This window comes from Drosophila gunungcola (genome assembly GCF_025200985.1).
Source record: "Drosophila gunungcola strain Sukarami chromosome X unlocalized genomic scaffold, Dgunungcola_SK_2 000036F, whole genome shotgun sequence".
Lineage (NCBI taxonomy): Eukaryota > Metazoa > Arthropoda > Insecta > Diptera > Drosophilidae > Drosophila > Drosophila gunungcola.
In genome coordinates, this window is record NW_026453188.1 from 64,291 (window position 1) to 80,605 (window position 16,315).

At 36.9% G+C, this 16,315-nt stretch overlaps 2 protein-coding genes across 2 annotated transcripts; both read right to left on the bottom strand.

Moving 5' to 3' along the window:
• Positions 1–6,594: 6,594 nt before the first annotated feature.
• Positions 6,595–7,105, bottom strand: LOC128260700 (uncharacterized; the record flags this gene model as incomplete). The annotated part of the gene is made up of 1 exon (XM_052993890.1): positions 6,595–7,105. A coding segment is annotated over one exon (258 nt), but the record flags the coding sequence as incomplete, so codon positions are not given.
• LOC128260657 (zinc finger protein 236) lies at positions 6,595–15,548 on the bottom strand. Its single transcript, XM_052993813.1, is given in 8 exon segments — positions 6,595–7,350; positions 7,353–7,802; positions 7,805–8,005; positions 8,239–9,212; positions 9,592–11,605; positions 11,670–11,731; positions 12,177–12,917; positions 15,363–15,548. Coding segments are annotated over 5 exon segments (3,831 nt in total). The 5' UTR covers positions 11,553–11,605; positions 11,670–11,731; positions 12,177–12,917; positions 15,363–15,548; the 3' UTR covers positions 6,595–7,105.
• Between the last annotated feature and the right edge of the window lie 767 nt (positions 15,549–16,315).

A 16,315-nucleotide genomic window follows, 5' to 3' on the forward strand; every position in this document is an offset into this window, starting at 1 on the left:
TATGAATTTGGATTCGAATTTGAGTTTGAATTTGAATTTGATTACGATTGGAAGAAACCATGATTTCTTTCGTAACATTAAACAGCATTATTATTTCTGTTTTAGCTTAGCGCTTTTTTTTTCTTTTAATTTGTTGTAAGCAACAACGGGTTTTTTGTGCAATCGCTTGGTGTTGGTTAAATGGAAAATAAGGATGAAATGACAAATCGGATTTAAGTATCGTACTTTAAGATTTATCCGGAGGCTGTGCACTGTGGCGCCACGCCCACCGCCCGCTGTACAGCCCCCCAAGAATAAGATGAAATAAGGTGGAAAAACGAGGGAGCAAATCGAAACTTGGCAAAGAAAAGTACTTGTTTTAATCTCCTCCCTCAAAACACTTAGTTTTAACTAGAAAACTTTCACTCACACATATCTACACACATATATAAATATCAGTTCAGCACACACACACAAACCACAATTCAATTTTTACTTAAATTTAGTTAGTTAGTTTAGGCAAAATTTGAAATCGAAAAAAGAAAAACGGAAACGGAACTTTTGATTACAAACAATCTAAGACTTCCATAAATAAATTCAAAATTTTTTTTATTAAAAACAACTATCTTTAACGAATTTTGTATGAAACAAACAAAAAAACAAAATTTCATAAAAATATATATATTTAATATATAACAAAATTTGAAGGGGAAGCAAATTTGTTTAGTTGTTAATGAAGCAGTTTTTTTTTTGAAACTATCATTTATGTATACTATATATAAATATTATGAGAAGCGAATTAATTAATAAATATTAAATATGACAAAATAATAAACAATAGTTTTCATTTTGTATTGAAAAGATGTGGTAAGTACCTGAATAATTATTTATTTTTGCAAGGATTACAAATGATAAAAGGATTTAAGGTGGCAAGGATTAAATACAATTGTAGGCAGGAATAAGATTATGTTCCTCTATCAAAAACAAAAATTTATATAAACAATGTGTTCTCAGAAAAGAAATCACTTATAAGGAAAGTAAATTAATTGACAACATAAATATAAAAATGCAAGCAATATTATTTCAAAAGTTCAATAAAATGTGACGCACTTTATAGTTTACTTTCAAATATTTTGTATTTTATTTATTTCGCTAGTTTCTTTATGTTTTGTCCTTCATCTTTTATATTCAGTGTTCTTTTTTCAGAGGTTTTCACTTCGTTTTTTACAATTTTTTTGTTTGGATTTTGTTCCATTTTTCGGTTGATCTTGTCGATTTTATTGTTAGATTTTTGTATTTTTTTTGTTTGTTTTTATTTTTATATTTCTTTACATTAATTACTGAAATACACACACAGACACGGAATTACAATAAAAACTAGATTGTTTTTTGTTTCTTTTCGGTTTTATGCGTATATTTTTTTTTAATTTTCTCTGTTATTATCATGAAGTTGAATATATGTGTTTGTTGTTCTTTATTTAATTTTTTCGAGTAGTTTTAATGGCTTTGCTTCGTCTACTTCATTTTTATTAGTTAAACTAAATTCTTTAAAATTTCCACTATTAAATAAAGAAAATGGGAAAACAGGAAATATAACTGGTTTTGAAATGTGATGCTTATTTTTTTTGTAAGTTGTATCTTCCTTTAATATGTTGAGCAAATTGCGCCAATTTTAAATTTTTTAATTTTCGTTTCCACAACTCTCTTTACATTAATATACGCATATAGATATCTATACAGATAGATGTATACTTTATATCTGATATGAACCACCCGTCCGGGAATAAAAGTAAAACGTTAATAAATAAAAACACAAAATTTACTCTGACAAAATATATATATTTTCATTTGTTGTTGGTGTTAAATTAAGAAATAAAGATCCATTAAATGTTTACTATTTAAAATGAGAAATTATAATGGTTAATAAAATTATGCACTAAGATTAAATCATTTAAACATACTTTTTTTTTCATTTGCATTTTTTATACACAAAAACTAAGAGTAATAAAAAAATATAGATATTTTTAGATACATACAACACGCGATTTACACACGTGACCAGTGCCCTGACATAGAACCCTAATCCAATAGTTTTTTTTTTTTTTTTATTTTCTATGGTCGTACCCGATGCTGTTGACCATTTTTCTAGGCTATTAAAATTGTAATAAACCTATCGATCAAGGGGATTTATGTCAGGGCACCGAAAACAAATCAAGAACATAATGTTAAACGGACTTTGAAACACACTTTCCCTCTGAAGATCTCTTCTGTTCGTTTATATATATATATATTTATATATATATGTATATATATATATGTATATATTTATATAGATATATATATATATATATATATGAATTCTTGTTATGTTCTTTTTTATTGTGGTTTCGCTTACATCAAATCTAACACTAAAAACAGACACATTTCGTTTAATTTTTGCGCTTGCACTTCATCGTCGTTATGTGTAAACGTTAAGTTTGGTTTCTCATGTGTTAAAAATGCTTCTAAAAATTGTTTACCATATTTTGTTATTTCTGTTTTATTGTACACGCTACACACATAATTTCTGGTTTGTTTTTTTTTTTATTTTTTAATTTTAGTTTGCATTTTCAAAAATTTGTTTTTTTTCATTTCACATTCATTTAGCTTAGCTTTCTAGTGTTTTTTTTTTTATTTTTACTGTGTTTTTTGGGGGGAGGGAAAAGGGAGGAGCGGTTTACATAATACTGAAAATACGACTAGACATTCATAGTGTATAAATACGATTTGTTTAATTTACTTTACCGTTTCTGTTTATAGATAATTTATTTAAATATATTTATTTACCTTTATTTATATATAATATATATACTTTCGTGGGCTTTATGTTGTTGTTCAGATTGAAATTGTTCGGTTTTTTTCTCAATATTTCTCGAAAATGCTTTAAAAAGTCGGGTTTTCTTCTAATCTTTAGATCCTTTAACAAATTCGTAACATAAAAGTTGGCTTTTCTGCATATATATTTTGTGCATAACAAATTGATTTCCCTTTAAAAATAATTATTCTTTTGCTTAGTTACATTTTTTTTTATTTAATTTGTTTGCTTTTTTCTTGTGTTAATATGATTATGTGGTTTTTTATTTTGGTTTGGGAATTTAGAATTTGCAAAGTTACACACAAGGGGAGACACATAGAAATTAGTTTTTATTAATTTTTTCTTCTCAATTATTTGATTATTAGGTACTTTTATGTTAAAAAAAAAGAAGACAACTAAACCACATTTAATTTGTGTGAATGTGTTTTTAGTTGGACTGTTCTTGGCTTTACAAGTATATATCCATTTTTCGTTCCTAATTCAAGTTGGTTTGTGTGTGTGTACACTATAAAGTTTACAACATTACTTTATTCAATATTTTTTATTGCAGAAAATTTGGCGTCCAAGCCTTTTGACCGGCCTGGTTTACACTTAAAAAAATATTTCACTTTGCTTTCTATCTTTCGCTTCACCCGGTTCTCTTCGACCTTAATTAAAGTTACGTTTTTTTTTTTGTTTTTTTCTTTCTATTTTTTTCAATATAATACAAAAAATTTGTTTGTTGTGTGCGCAGTCGTTGAGATTAAATTTTTAAAAATTTAGTTGGTTGTTGTTGTTGTGGTGCAAAGTTGTTGGGTTTTTGTTAATCATCGTTTTTTTTATCCTTTTGTTGTTTGGTATATAAAATAGTATTTGTTGGATTTTGGTTTTTGGATGTATTAAATCTTACAATAATTCCTTTTTTCTCTCTGCAAATGTACAAAAATTCGCTTTTCTCCTCGATTTTTTTGTTGGTGTAACTGAAATGATTTTAGTGTTTTTTTTTTTTCAAAATTTCACTTGTTTGCTCTCAGTGTACTGAAAAGGGGAGTGAGAAAAGGCGTGTGGGGCAGTGAACGGTGAGTTTTTCCGAGAGGTTTTCCGCGAGGTTTTCCCACCTGTTTTGTCTCGTTTTTATTGCTTCCTAAAATTTTCCGAAAAAGAGTGGAAAAGGGGGCGTATCGAATTTATCAACGGGCTATCGATTCAAAGAGCTCTTAATTTGTACACTGCTCAAATCGGAATTTTAACTTGTTTGAATTGCTGGGGTAACCCGAAAAGAGGGTGAAATATTGGTGGACCAAGGTTTTTATCAACTTGTTATCGAATTTATCTACTATATATCAATTTCTTGAACAGATTATCGATTTAATCAACTGGAAATTTGTACCTCGTTCAAATTGAACTTTTAACTCGTGCGGAAGACAAATCCGTTATAAATGTTTTTTTCGTTTGGAAATCAAAAACATTTTCTCTTTGCGCGTTTTTTTCTTTGAGCTTTTCCACGTGTCTATGTTTGAGTGTTTTGTGTTTATATGATTAACGGCTCTTGTTATATATTTTTTTAGTAACAAACAAAATGGCAAGCAACAACAAGTATTATTATTAAGCAAAAAAAAGCAAAACGAAAACTCCTAAAAAAAAAGAACGAAAAATCGGTTAAATATGCTTTTCCTTCCATGCTATACACAGAAAAAAAAAAGTGAACTCTTTCAGCTACGTTTTACAATTGTTGGCTAACTTGTTTGTTATACATTTATAATTTAATTAATTAATTTATATAGATTTTTATTCATTATGTTGGTAACATTAAATGCTTTTGATAGAAGTTTTTGTTATGTGGATTTTTTTTTCTCCTTTATTGTATCCGATTCCCCCTCCAGACATATATATATTTAATGGCTATATATATATATGTGTATATATATATATATATGCATATATGTATGTTTTAGATAAATTTTAATTTTCGAAAAACGAAAAGAATACACAAACAAACGTTGGTGTAAATGCAAATAAAAGTTTTCAAGTGTTAATGCTAAAGGTCAAGTAATTGTACAGCGGCTATATATATATTATATATTCGTATGCTTATGCAGTTTCGTATGTTAGGGTAAAGCTAAAGCTAAAGCATGCTCATCCAGCTTTAAGACTACACAGAAATCAGGCTTACACTTAGCTACAGATAATCTATAGTATGTATATAGTAATGCAAATCATAATCATATATCGTGTGGGTGTTTTTTGTATTCGTGTGTTTGTGTTTATCTTGGGTACTTAGCAACTAATTAAGGAAACCACCAAGGTGTTCGAGCGAAGGTGAGAGAGAGGTCAAATTTCAGTGATGGGGGAGGGGGGGGGGGGGGGGGGGAGATTGCACATTAGAACTGATTTAAAAAAAAAATTTTAAAAAATTCTTATCACTTTACAAACTAACTAAGCAAAAAATATATATGCATTCTCGAATTAAATGAAACAAATACTGCGCTTAAGGTAAGTGAAAACAAGGTGTTAATCAAAAATAAAAAAGCAGTAAGCTAAATTAAAGCAGTTTTTTACTTATTTCCTTTTTTTTTTTTTGATTCAGTTTTGGGAGCCAATACTGTGGGATCCTCGACTGTTAGAGAGATATGGTTTCCATATAAAACAGCACATCGATTGCCTAGTCCATTAAAATATAATACAATTTCTCAAGTTGTCTTTGCAATTACACAGGAACTTAATTTTCTTTCGTTTTGAATGCAAAAACTAAAGCCGAGAGATCAAATGCAAAACTATACAACTAAAATTAGGGTTCGCAATAGACAAATACAATGTGCTGAGCCAGACGGAAAGTTAGAACAGAGATTTTCATATAAAATAGCATGAAATACAAATTTCAATGATATGTAAAAATAAAACTTATAATAAACAATTCGTGTTTCACATCAAGTTACAAGTTCATTTGAGATTTTCTTCTTTTTTTACACTAAAAGTGGGGCGAAAATTGTATACAATTTTTATAAACAGATTAGGTGAGACAGAGAGGGTTAAAGAGAAAGAGAGAGTGGGAACACGAGAGCAACAGGGACAGCGACACACACACAGAGTGAGCGAGCGAGAGACATGATAAACAACTACATCAAACGGAAACGGAAAAAAAATTACACACTGGGAGAAAAAGTTCGAAAGGAAGCGAGTTCAAATCAAAACATACATTTTACACATTGATTTAGACTTAAGATCACGTTGTAAGATCATCACGAGCGCAACAGAGATAGCAAATTATCTATATGGTGGACATATAGGATAAGTATGTGTACTATATATACTATTAACATATATAGTATATATATTAGGGTGGCTCGACCTGTTAGCGTTGCAAAATAAAAAAAGAACAATTAAGAAGAGTCTTGTATGGATAATTCTAAATAATTTGGCCTTGGAAACTTTAGTTCTAATATTATTGTTAAGCTTAATCGAACATTTCTATTTAACCAAAATTAAACCCAATTTTCCTTTCTTTTGGGTGGGTCAAAATGTAATCTTAGTTCTATAATTTTTACAATCAAATTGGTGAAAAAGTTTTAAACTGGGTTTTAAAAAAAAAGGACATATTTTTCTTTTGAATAATACCAGATATTTTAAAACCAGCTGATAAATCACTCAAAACTAAAACTCCTTTAAAATCTATGGTTTTAAAGCCCCAATAGTTTGAATTTATATGCTAAAAACATAAACTACACATTTTACTGATACCTTCACAAAAAAAGTAAATATTTCCTGTTTCTTTTTGCACATAATTGAACCATTTTCGGTTTCAAGCAACTCGAGCTCAAAAACGTTATTAGCTCCAAAGTTTTTACAGCGAAATTAGTTAGAATTGTTCATGAACAGGTTTTTGCACCCTACGCAAATCGATTCACCCTCTTGGTTGTGTTTTGTGTGTGGTGTGGTGTGGTGTGGGGTTATATGGTATATGTAGGGGGGTTCGAGGGGGGGGACATATATAAAACATATATGTCGTACAGCTATGAATCTGGGTTAACCGAATCCTCAGCTCCACATGGCTGCATCGTGGACGCGGCGCAGGACATTGCGTTGATGATCCTGTTCCTGTTCCTCATCCACGCTCCGCTTTTCCACCTTTTGCTGCTGCTGATTCTTGTCGTCGTCGTCGTCGTCCTCCTCCTCCTCCTCCTGCTCCTGCTCCTGCTCCTGCTCTTGTTTCACCGGACGACGCGGATTCCTCTTTCGTTTCACATGACAATGACGATAACGATGATCCACCACAACGGCAGCGGCTGCCTGCACTCAGTTGTAAATAAAATTGGCCGCATCGCACAGGGCATCGCTGTCGTCATCAAACTTGCCATTCATGGCATAGGAACTGGTGCCGGTGCCGTAGACCCATTCCTTCTTAATAAAGTCCCCATCGGTGGTTGACGATGACGTTGTGTTGTGCAGTCCACCCAGCGAACTATGGTCCAGCCGGAAGTCATCGTCATCATCCGGATATAGCTGCACAGGGATGCTATCTGGTATCGAATGCGGTTCAATAGATTGCCATACGGCGGCAGCGAATGATTCAGATCCACATGATGATCAACCAAATCACTATCAAAGTTGGAGATACGGAATTTCGAGCTAGGCGGCGACTGTGGGGAATGCAGGGCAGCCGAATCCTCAAACATCACCTCCTCCTTGATAAACATATCGTTGGAATTGTCGCCGGAGCCCGAGGAATATAGATTCGGTTCCACTTTGATTATGGCCGCAGTGGCCAGGGACGGTGATGATTTCTCATCGTCATCATCGTCATCGAAGTGATGATTGTGATGGTTGTGATGATGATGATTGTGATGATGGTGATGCTGCTGTTGGGTTTGGTGCGTATGCTGCTGCTGCTGTTGCTGCTGTTGCTGATCGTCGTCCTCATCTTCATCGTCATCCATGTCCGCCAGATGACGACGTCGGTGGTGATTTCGGTGGTTGTTGCGCTGCGTCACCGCTGCTGCTGTTGTTGTTGGGCTTGTTGTTGCTGCTGCTGCTGCTGTTGATGGTTCCTCGTGCTGCGTATAATCGTGGAGCCTCCGAGAGCAGCCGCTGCCGAGGAAGCAATGGATAGGGGCACACCGGTGGCCTTGGACACCAGTACCGTGGATGAGGAGCAGGAGGTCGAGGATGACGATGGCGACTGAGCGGGCGAAATAACTGAAAGATGAATAAGATTCATAGTTAATATATATATTATTGTTATTCTGATCAAAAATATGTTTATTTTTCCCATCCTTTTACATGTTACATACTCAACGATCAACGGGTGTCCAAAAAAAAAACCCACTGTTGACCTTCTGATTAGAAATTAGCCCTTTAAACTAATAATTTTACGGCTAGCTGGTTCCCCAACTTAAAATGAACCCCTTGAAATAACCGAAACCACTCACCACCAGTCTGCTGCACCACACTGGTCAGCGCTGACCCACCGCTGCTGTTGGTTGAATGATGAATGATGGGCGTCTTTCGTATCAACTGCGAGCCATTGCTCAGATTGCCGCTGGTGTTGCTGGTAACAATGTTGCTGCTGCTGCTGCTGTTGTTGTTGTTGTTGCTGCTGCTGCTGTTGGTGGTGGAGGAGTTGTTGCCGCTGCCGTTGCTGGTGCCTGCACCGCTCTGGATGACCTGGGCATGCAGCACGGGCGTTGGATCGGAGGTCTGTTGCTGCTGCTGCTGCTGATGGGATCCCTGCTGCATGTAGTTTTTAATGACAATCGTACGCGTGGGCGCCGAAACGAGATATTGCTGCTGCACCTGCTGCTGCGACATTTGGTGCTGCGAGGCTGGCGAGGATGAGGTGGAGGAGTGCTGGTTCAGGTGTAGCGAGGCATTCGAGGACTCCGATGAGTCCTCGCCGGTGGTCAAGCGATTGGTGGTTGCATTAACAATGTGCGAGGAGGAGTTCAAACCGCCGCCGCTGCCATCCTCGTCATCCCCGCTCAGTCCCGACTGTTCGTCCAGTTCCATTTGGTGCTGGTGGTGTTGCTGCTGCAGCTGCTGGTTGCTGCTCGTGCCGGGCCTCTCCATCTCTTGCGGCGGCTCCAGCTTGACAATCGTTGTTGCCACCACCGCCGCCCCCGCCGCCGTGCCGCTATTGCTGCTTGAATTGCTGCTGCTGGAGTTGCTGCTGTTGCTCGAGTTGCTGCTATTGCTAGCCTTCGAGGAGGCTGCTCCGGCTGTCGAAGCTGCTGCAGTGGCTGCAGGTTGATCCCTCAGATGGACCTGCATGTGTGTCTGCAGTGAGGACTGCGTGTGCAGTTTCTTCTTGCAGATCTTGCACTCGAAGGGGAAGTCTCCCGTGTGCGTCCTGGCGTGGATTTTAAGGTTATATCTCTGCCCGAAGCCCTTGCCGCATACGTCACATCTAAAAGGAAACGAAATGATAAGCTTTAGTTTGGTTGTTATGTATGGTTGAAATAGCAGACAACAAATTACACTGTAGTACATGTTCTATTAAAAAACAGTAAACATTTTTAAATTAATTGATAAAAAAAAATCCCATTTAATTAGCTTTTAATGTATTTATTTAAATAGTAAGCTTACAACATACAAATTACGTTTGGCTTCCCTTTAAAAACGACAAACCTATTCGGTTTTAGAAACCATTTTTCAAAAGCGAAAAAAAAATCATTTTCATCGAATCTAATAAGCTTAAAAAAAATCCCTTTGCCAATGGTAATCATACAATTTTACACCATTATTTTCGATAATATGTAAATAGATATATATTTAACAACACTTACTTGTGCAGCTTGACCCCCGAATGCAGCTTCGAATGCCCTCGCAGCGATGCCAGAGCACTGAACACCTTTCCGCATATCTCGCATGTCAGATTCACATTCTCATTGTGGATCTTCTTGTGCACCTTGAAGTACTCGAAGCTCATGAACTCCTTGTGGCACACCTCGCACTTGTACTTGTGTCGCTCCGACTGCTGACCCGTATGCACACGCATGTGCTTGATGAAGTTTGGCCGGAAACGGACGACTCTGCCGCAAATCTGACACTCGTACGGCTTGCAGCGCAGGCAGTGCTTCTCGTAGTTCTTTAGAGACTTTAGCACCATGTTGCAAATGGCGCACTTCATGTTATTGGCATGTCCACTGCGATGGATGTCGAAGAGTTCCTTGGAATCGAACTTTTCCACGCACTCTACGCATTGGTAACTGGTGGTCACGGTAGCCGCCGGAGGGTTATTGTTGTTGTTGCTGCTGCTGCTGTTGGTGGAGTTTGTGTTTGTATTGCTGTTGCTGTTGCTAGTGGCGGAAGAGCTGGATGCTGAATGCTTCACTGGATGGGTTTGCTGCGGCTGTTGCTGCGATTGTTGCTGCTGCTGCTGCTGCTGCTGTGCCTGCTGCTGCTGCTGCTGCTGTCTCTGCTGTTCTTGTTGCGCCTGCTGTTGTTGCTGCTGCTGCTGCTGCTGCTGCTGCCGTTGCTGTTCTTGTTGCTGCTGCCTTTGCTGCTGGGCCTGCTGCTCTTGCTGCTGCCTTTGTTGCTCCAATGCCAATGCCAATTGCTGCTCCGCCGCCGGCGTCTGTTGTTGCTGCGTTTGCAATATCAACTGGGTGGCCGGCAGGGCCTGTTGCACCACATTCAGCACCGTCATGGGACTTCGGCTGATAACGGCCGCCGCTGGCATTCTCACATACGTTGTGCCGGCGGTTAAACCACCCACAGCGTTGCTTATGTAAACAGGTCGTCGCTGCAGCTGAACAAGAGCCGCCTCGGTCACAGGCACCGACAATCGGTGGGTGGTGGTGCTCACAATACTCCCGGCGGGCAGTTGAACCAATTGTTGTGCTCCACCGGCTGTTGCGGAGCCACCGGCACTGCTTGTCGCTCCTCCCGATTGCGGGGCCGCACTTATTTGGTACTCCAGTTGCGCATGCTGCTCATCGTCATCATCCTCATCCTCTTCCTCCTCCTCGTCGGGCATTTCCTCATCGTCTTCCAGTTCCAGCTTAACCTGTGTGGACAAATGCTGCGTTGTGCTCTCGGGTTCCTCATCCGCCTCGGCTGCTTGAGCCTCCTCCTCGATATCCTGTAGATTTTCATCATTTAACTCGGGATCTTCCTCCTCGTCGTCCTCCTCTTTGATATCGCTGGCCGCCAAAACGGATGAGTTACCCGTAGCCTGGATAATAATGCGGCGTCCATTTAAAAGATGGTGTTGCTGCTGTTGCTGCTGGATCAGCAACTGTTGCTGGTTTTCGAGGTTATTGCTATTGCTGTTGGTGCTGCTGCTGCTGTTGTTGCTAAAGGAAGCGCTGTTGTTGGTTGATGCGGCTGCTGTTGCCACAGTGGCTGTTGCAGTTGTTGCCACTGCTGCTGCTGCTGTCGGTGGGTGGTTGTTGCTGCTGTTCTCCAGCTTCAGTTGATGATGCGGATGATGGTGTTGCTGCTGCTGCTGCTGCTGTTGCTGATGGAGATGCTGCTGCTGATGCGAATGCGAGTGGGGATGATGATGCGAGTGCTGATGATGGTGATGCACATGCGAATGCGAATTCTGGTGAGGATCGTCGTCCTGCTCCATGGGAGCATCCTGCAGTATAAATTCGATCTGTTGCGATAGGGCGCTATCGTTAATGGCAATCAGTCCGTCCATATCCTTGACGCCGGCAGCGGCGCCGACGGCGGGGAAGAGCGATGGCAGCGCCGCCGACGTCCCGCTGCCGCCGTCGACGTTTGTCGCGCTGCTGGCCATGGCAGCGGTATAATATTATATTATATTATGTATATATTATACAGGTTTTATATCTGCAATTCATAACAAAGTGTTAGATATATCCTATTTTTGGTCAAGGAATGTTTTTAAACTCACTTTCTTTAAAGCTGCTTATAATGAGTTCACGGATCGTTCGGCTATGTATTATATCGTGTTATCTGGAAAATAGAAAAAAAAATGTATAAGTTTTACGACTCTCCAGGTATTGTTTATATAGAACAAGTATTTCAAAAATAAATGACATAAATCTGCTAGGATGTTCAATTTTAAAGGGACCTTATCAAAAGATAAGTTTGTTTTCCTTATAAATGATAATGAAAATACCATTTTTAATTATTTGACTTGTCCGGACCTAAACATTAAGTACTCCAATAAAGTTTTATAATCAATTACTGAAAAAATTTATCTTTGTTTACGTTTCTTTACCTTTTCCATTGTTTATTAAATACTACTAGGATTCAATAAGTATATTTAAGACTTATTTAAATCTCAGTCTGTTTGTTTTTTATAAAAAAATTCTATTCAACTTCTCAGTTTTAAAGACAAATGCATAAAAAATAAAGTAGCTTTCGCAGTTTTCGCAATTTTTTAAAGTATACTTACATTTATTCTTGTGTTTAGCTGCCAAAGGTGCTGCTTCTTGTGTTACTCTAAAATCAAGATCCGTTTATCGCTTTTTCCTTTATTTTTGTTGCGACTGCTTGTGTTAAAAATATTTTGAAATATTATCTTTCCCGTTGCGGCAATTTTAAATACATTTATTTATGTTTTTTTAATTGCCTCTTCTTCCAAAAAATGTTTAGCTGTCCTTCGTCTTTAGTTATTATTTCTTGTATTCTGCTTCTTCCTTTTATTTTTTTTTTGCTTCCTGATTCGATATATTTTTTTGAATGCCGTTTCTTCCTCCGCTGTTATTATTATTATTATTCTTTTAGATTGGAAAACACACGCATACGAACGTTTTTTTATGTTTTGTTTTGTTTTTCTCTTGCTCAACGCCTCGTTTTTTGACTTTCTTTTATGTTCACATTTGGTTTTTGGGGCTGCACAAAAATTTTCCATTTCCTTGTCATGCGGTTTTTTGGGCTTTCCATGCGGCGACGCTGACGTCGACGTCGCTGCTAGCAGCACTGCTCCTTGCTGTTTTTGTTGTTGCTTTAGCTTTTGTTGTTGTTTTCTTGCTTGATTTCCACATTTTTATTAACAATTTATTTTTTTGTTTTCTCACACGCACACATTGACTTTTGCTCCTCTCTTGTTTGCTCGTTCTTCTTTTCCTTTTTTGTTATTATTATTATTGATTTGCTCTCATCTTTTGCGTTTTTTGTGCAGTTTGCTTACTAACTGTGAATAATGTAGAAAAATCATGTAAATTACACACACGTTTTGTTATTAACAATTAAATGCGTTTTACGAAATCGGATTTTCCACCCACACACACATACGCGCGCCTTGGAAATAAAAACAAAAAATTAATTTTAGCTTTTCCCCCCCACACACACAGGTTTTTCACTTCTGCTCCATTTTTCTTTCGGTTTTTTCGGGGGGGAGGTTTCTTTCTCTCTTTCTCTCGGTCTCTTTCTTTTGCTCACATTTTTTGACCTTTTCGGTTTTTCTCCTTTTTGCCTTTTCCTCTACCGCTGTTTTCTTCTTCGTTTCTTTAGTTTGTTGAAACTATTTAGCCTATATTTTGTTTTTTTTGTTAATAATTAAATTTTGATGTATTTTATTTATTTGCTTGTTCTTTCCCATTTCATTTTCGGTTTTTGCAAGGCAGCAACAACAACCAAAGACGCGACAATTAGCGGCTGCGCTGCTTCTTCTTACTTTCCTTCTCTGCTTCTTCCTTTGACGATTTTTGCTCCCCCGCGATAAATTTTCTTACTGGTTTCTTTTGCGCCTTGTTGTTGTTGCCGTTTTCCACACACACGCTTTGCTTTTCAGATTCGTAAGCTCGTTTTTTTTTTCTGCGCTGTTCTTTGCTCTTCAATAATAACAAAAAAAATATTTGCTTGTGTGGGATTCTTGCCTCCCTGGGTCTCAGCGTTTCTGTGTGCGTGAGTTTAGGCAGGGTTGCATTCGACGGTCAGTGTTGGTTAACAAGCGAAAGGCGCGCAATTTTTCGCAATATTCAAAAGTTAATTGGTTTTTGGTTGGGTTGTCACACAAAAACAACCTTACATTTTTCCCTTTTCTTGATGACCCCTTCCAATTCAGTTTTTGTCCTTCTCCATTCCTTTTTCCTTTTATTTGCCTTTGCTTTACCCTTGTTTAGACACACACACCCACTGGCACACAACTTTATTCTCACGTAAACACAAAACAAATATATACAATAGTGACCAGCAAAATAGTGTAAACAGGTTTTGGAAAAAATTATTATTTATTATACTCAAAAAAATATATTTATTTTTTAACAAAATTGTTTACTAAGTTTTCTATTTTTTAAGCAATTGAAGAACAATAAATATTAAAAGTGTCAAAAAAACAAAATTAATTTTTAATAACATACAATTTTTAGAACATCAGTATCTGTTCTTCAGACAAACGAACCAAACAATGTGATTTTTATTCTTATTTATCCTGAGTATACAAAAAATTGTGATTTCACAACTTCAACTTGTTGTTTGTATACAAATTTAACTGATTAAACAAAATTATTATAATCATTTTCAAAATACATTTTGTTTTAATCAGAACATTTGCTATTATTTTGCTTGCCACTGTACTCAAAGGACTGCCAGAACTTGGAGCCCAAAAAGGGAGCACAAAAAGGGGTTGCGAGGAGAGCGAAGGGGGAAGCTGACCTAACAAGCGGAAATAGGCACAAAAGAAACACAACGAAAGGCAGGCGGCGCGAGAGAGAAGGATGGACCACAGGCGCATTGCGTGTGTGCGACAGAGAGGGCAATTGCCTCAGTGGTTGAGCGTCATGCGATGCACAGTGGGACAAAACGGGCATCAAAATTAGGAATGCCTCTTGTAATTAATAATTCGAATTTTTTTTACAAAAAAATGTTACTTGTGAAGTATATTCTATTGCTAAATTTATCATGGCAGACACTAAAAAACTGGCCCATTCGTCTCGAAAATATGTTTACACGCCCCACTGTGTGTTGGCGCTCGCAGCGGAAGGTGGGGAAATGAAGGGGATGGGGCGAGAGGCGGAGAAGCCGTTTTATTTCGACAGTTTTTGAATTGCTCTCTCTTTCTCTCTCTTGTTTCTCCCTTTTTTCGTGCGCTGCTCCTGGAAATAAGAGGAATATGGGGAAGAAGAAGACATCATCACCTTGGTAGAAGAAAATTTTCAGTGGGAAATAATTCCTTTTTTTTTGTGGGGGGGGGGGGGTGAGCGGTTTATTGCTCAGTGATTTTTTGCCGGGTGGTGGGCGGTGGGTGGGTAACATATTTTGGGGGTTGAAAACACACGCACACACACTTCCACAAAAAAGGGCTAACAAGGGTTAAAGAATATCCGAACAATAAAATAATATAAAATAAATCCACACACAAAGGCAGCTGGAAACTCTCTCCCCCACAAACGCACACACACAATCAAATAAAAGAGAACTAGTTCTTTTGTTTTGCCTTTTCCTATTATTAACTATTTGAAAAATATATATTACATATCTACATATAATATATAAATCTTTTAATTGTTTATATTTGTTAACTGGCACCGCTCTTTTTCGCTTTTCCCCTTCACACTTTGTTCGCACTTCACGCGCACTCACACACGTACAAGCGCACACGCACACTCCTTTGGCTTTTTCATTGGATTTTACTCACACTAAACATCACATTTATGTTTCTCTTCGTGTGTGTGTGCAATACAATTGGGTTTAGATATCACTGGTTGCCTTCTGTTCGGTTTATTAATGTTGCTTTGATTGCGTTTTATCGCCTTTTTGTTTTGTTTTGAGGTTTTTTTACGAAACTAAACTTAGAGGTTGGAAATGTGACCAAGGCCTAACCATCGAAATATACCATTAGAAATTAAATAAAAATACCTCTAAAGTTATCGTATGCCTCAAAAATACCAAATCAACATATGTTTGGTGTTTTTTTGGGTATTTTTACTTATCGGCATGATATTTTCGAAATTTTTTGTTTTCTTGTTATTATTTTGAACAGGGATTTTTTGATTATTCGTTTTTTATCCTGAACAAATTTTCGAATTATTTTTAACTATATCCGGCCATTTAAATCAGTGTGTCATTATCGATATCTATCCATCTCTTGATTTATCGATAGTTTTACTATGATCTCGGATAGAATTTGAATTTGATATTCGACTTTAAATTAGAATCGCTTAGTTAACTTACCTGTGGGGAAAAATCGAGCAAAAATTGGTAACAGTTATAGTATTTAGAACCAAAAGGTTTGGTCCACAACGGTTGTCTATATCCTACTCATTAAATTAAGCATTAAACTTTATACATCATTTTGGCCCCAAATAAACTTTCAGGCAGTGATTTAACTAGTACTTTCAAAACTATTATTAGATATTTTATAAAGTTTACTTAGTGTACTTTACTTATAACTTAGCCTGATTAAAAAAAACTTAATCATAAGGCGGGTGTGGACACACTCACACTTTGAATATATACAAATTTTTTAAAAAATTTATATATTAATTGAACGCTGGCAGTGAAGTTAATAACTTTAAACTATTGGAATACAGCTTAAATATAATGTAATATAATTGTAAACCTAAACCAACTTAAGAAAAATATTTAAGG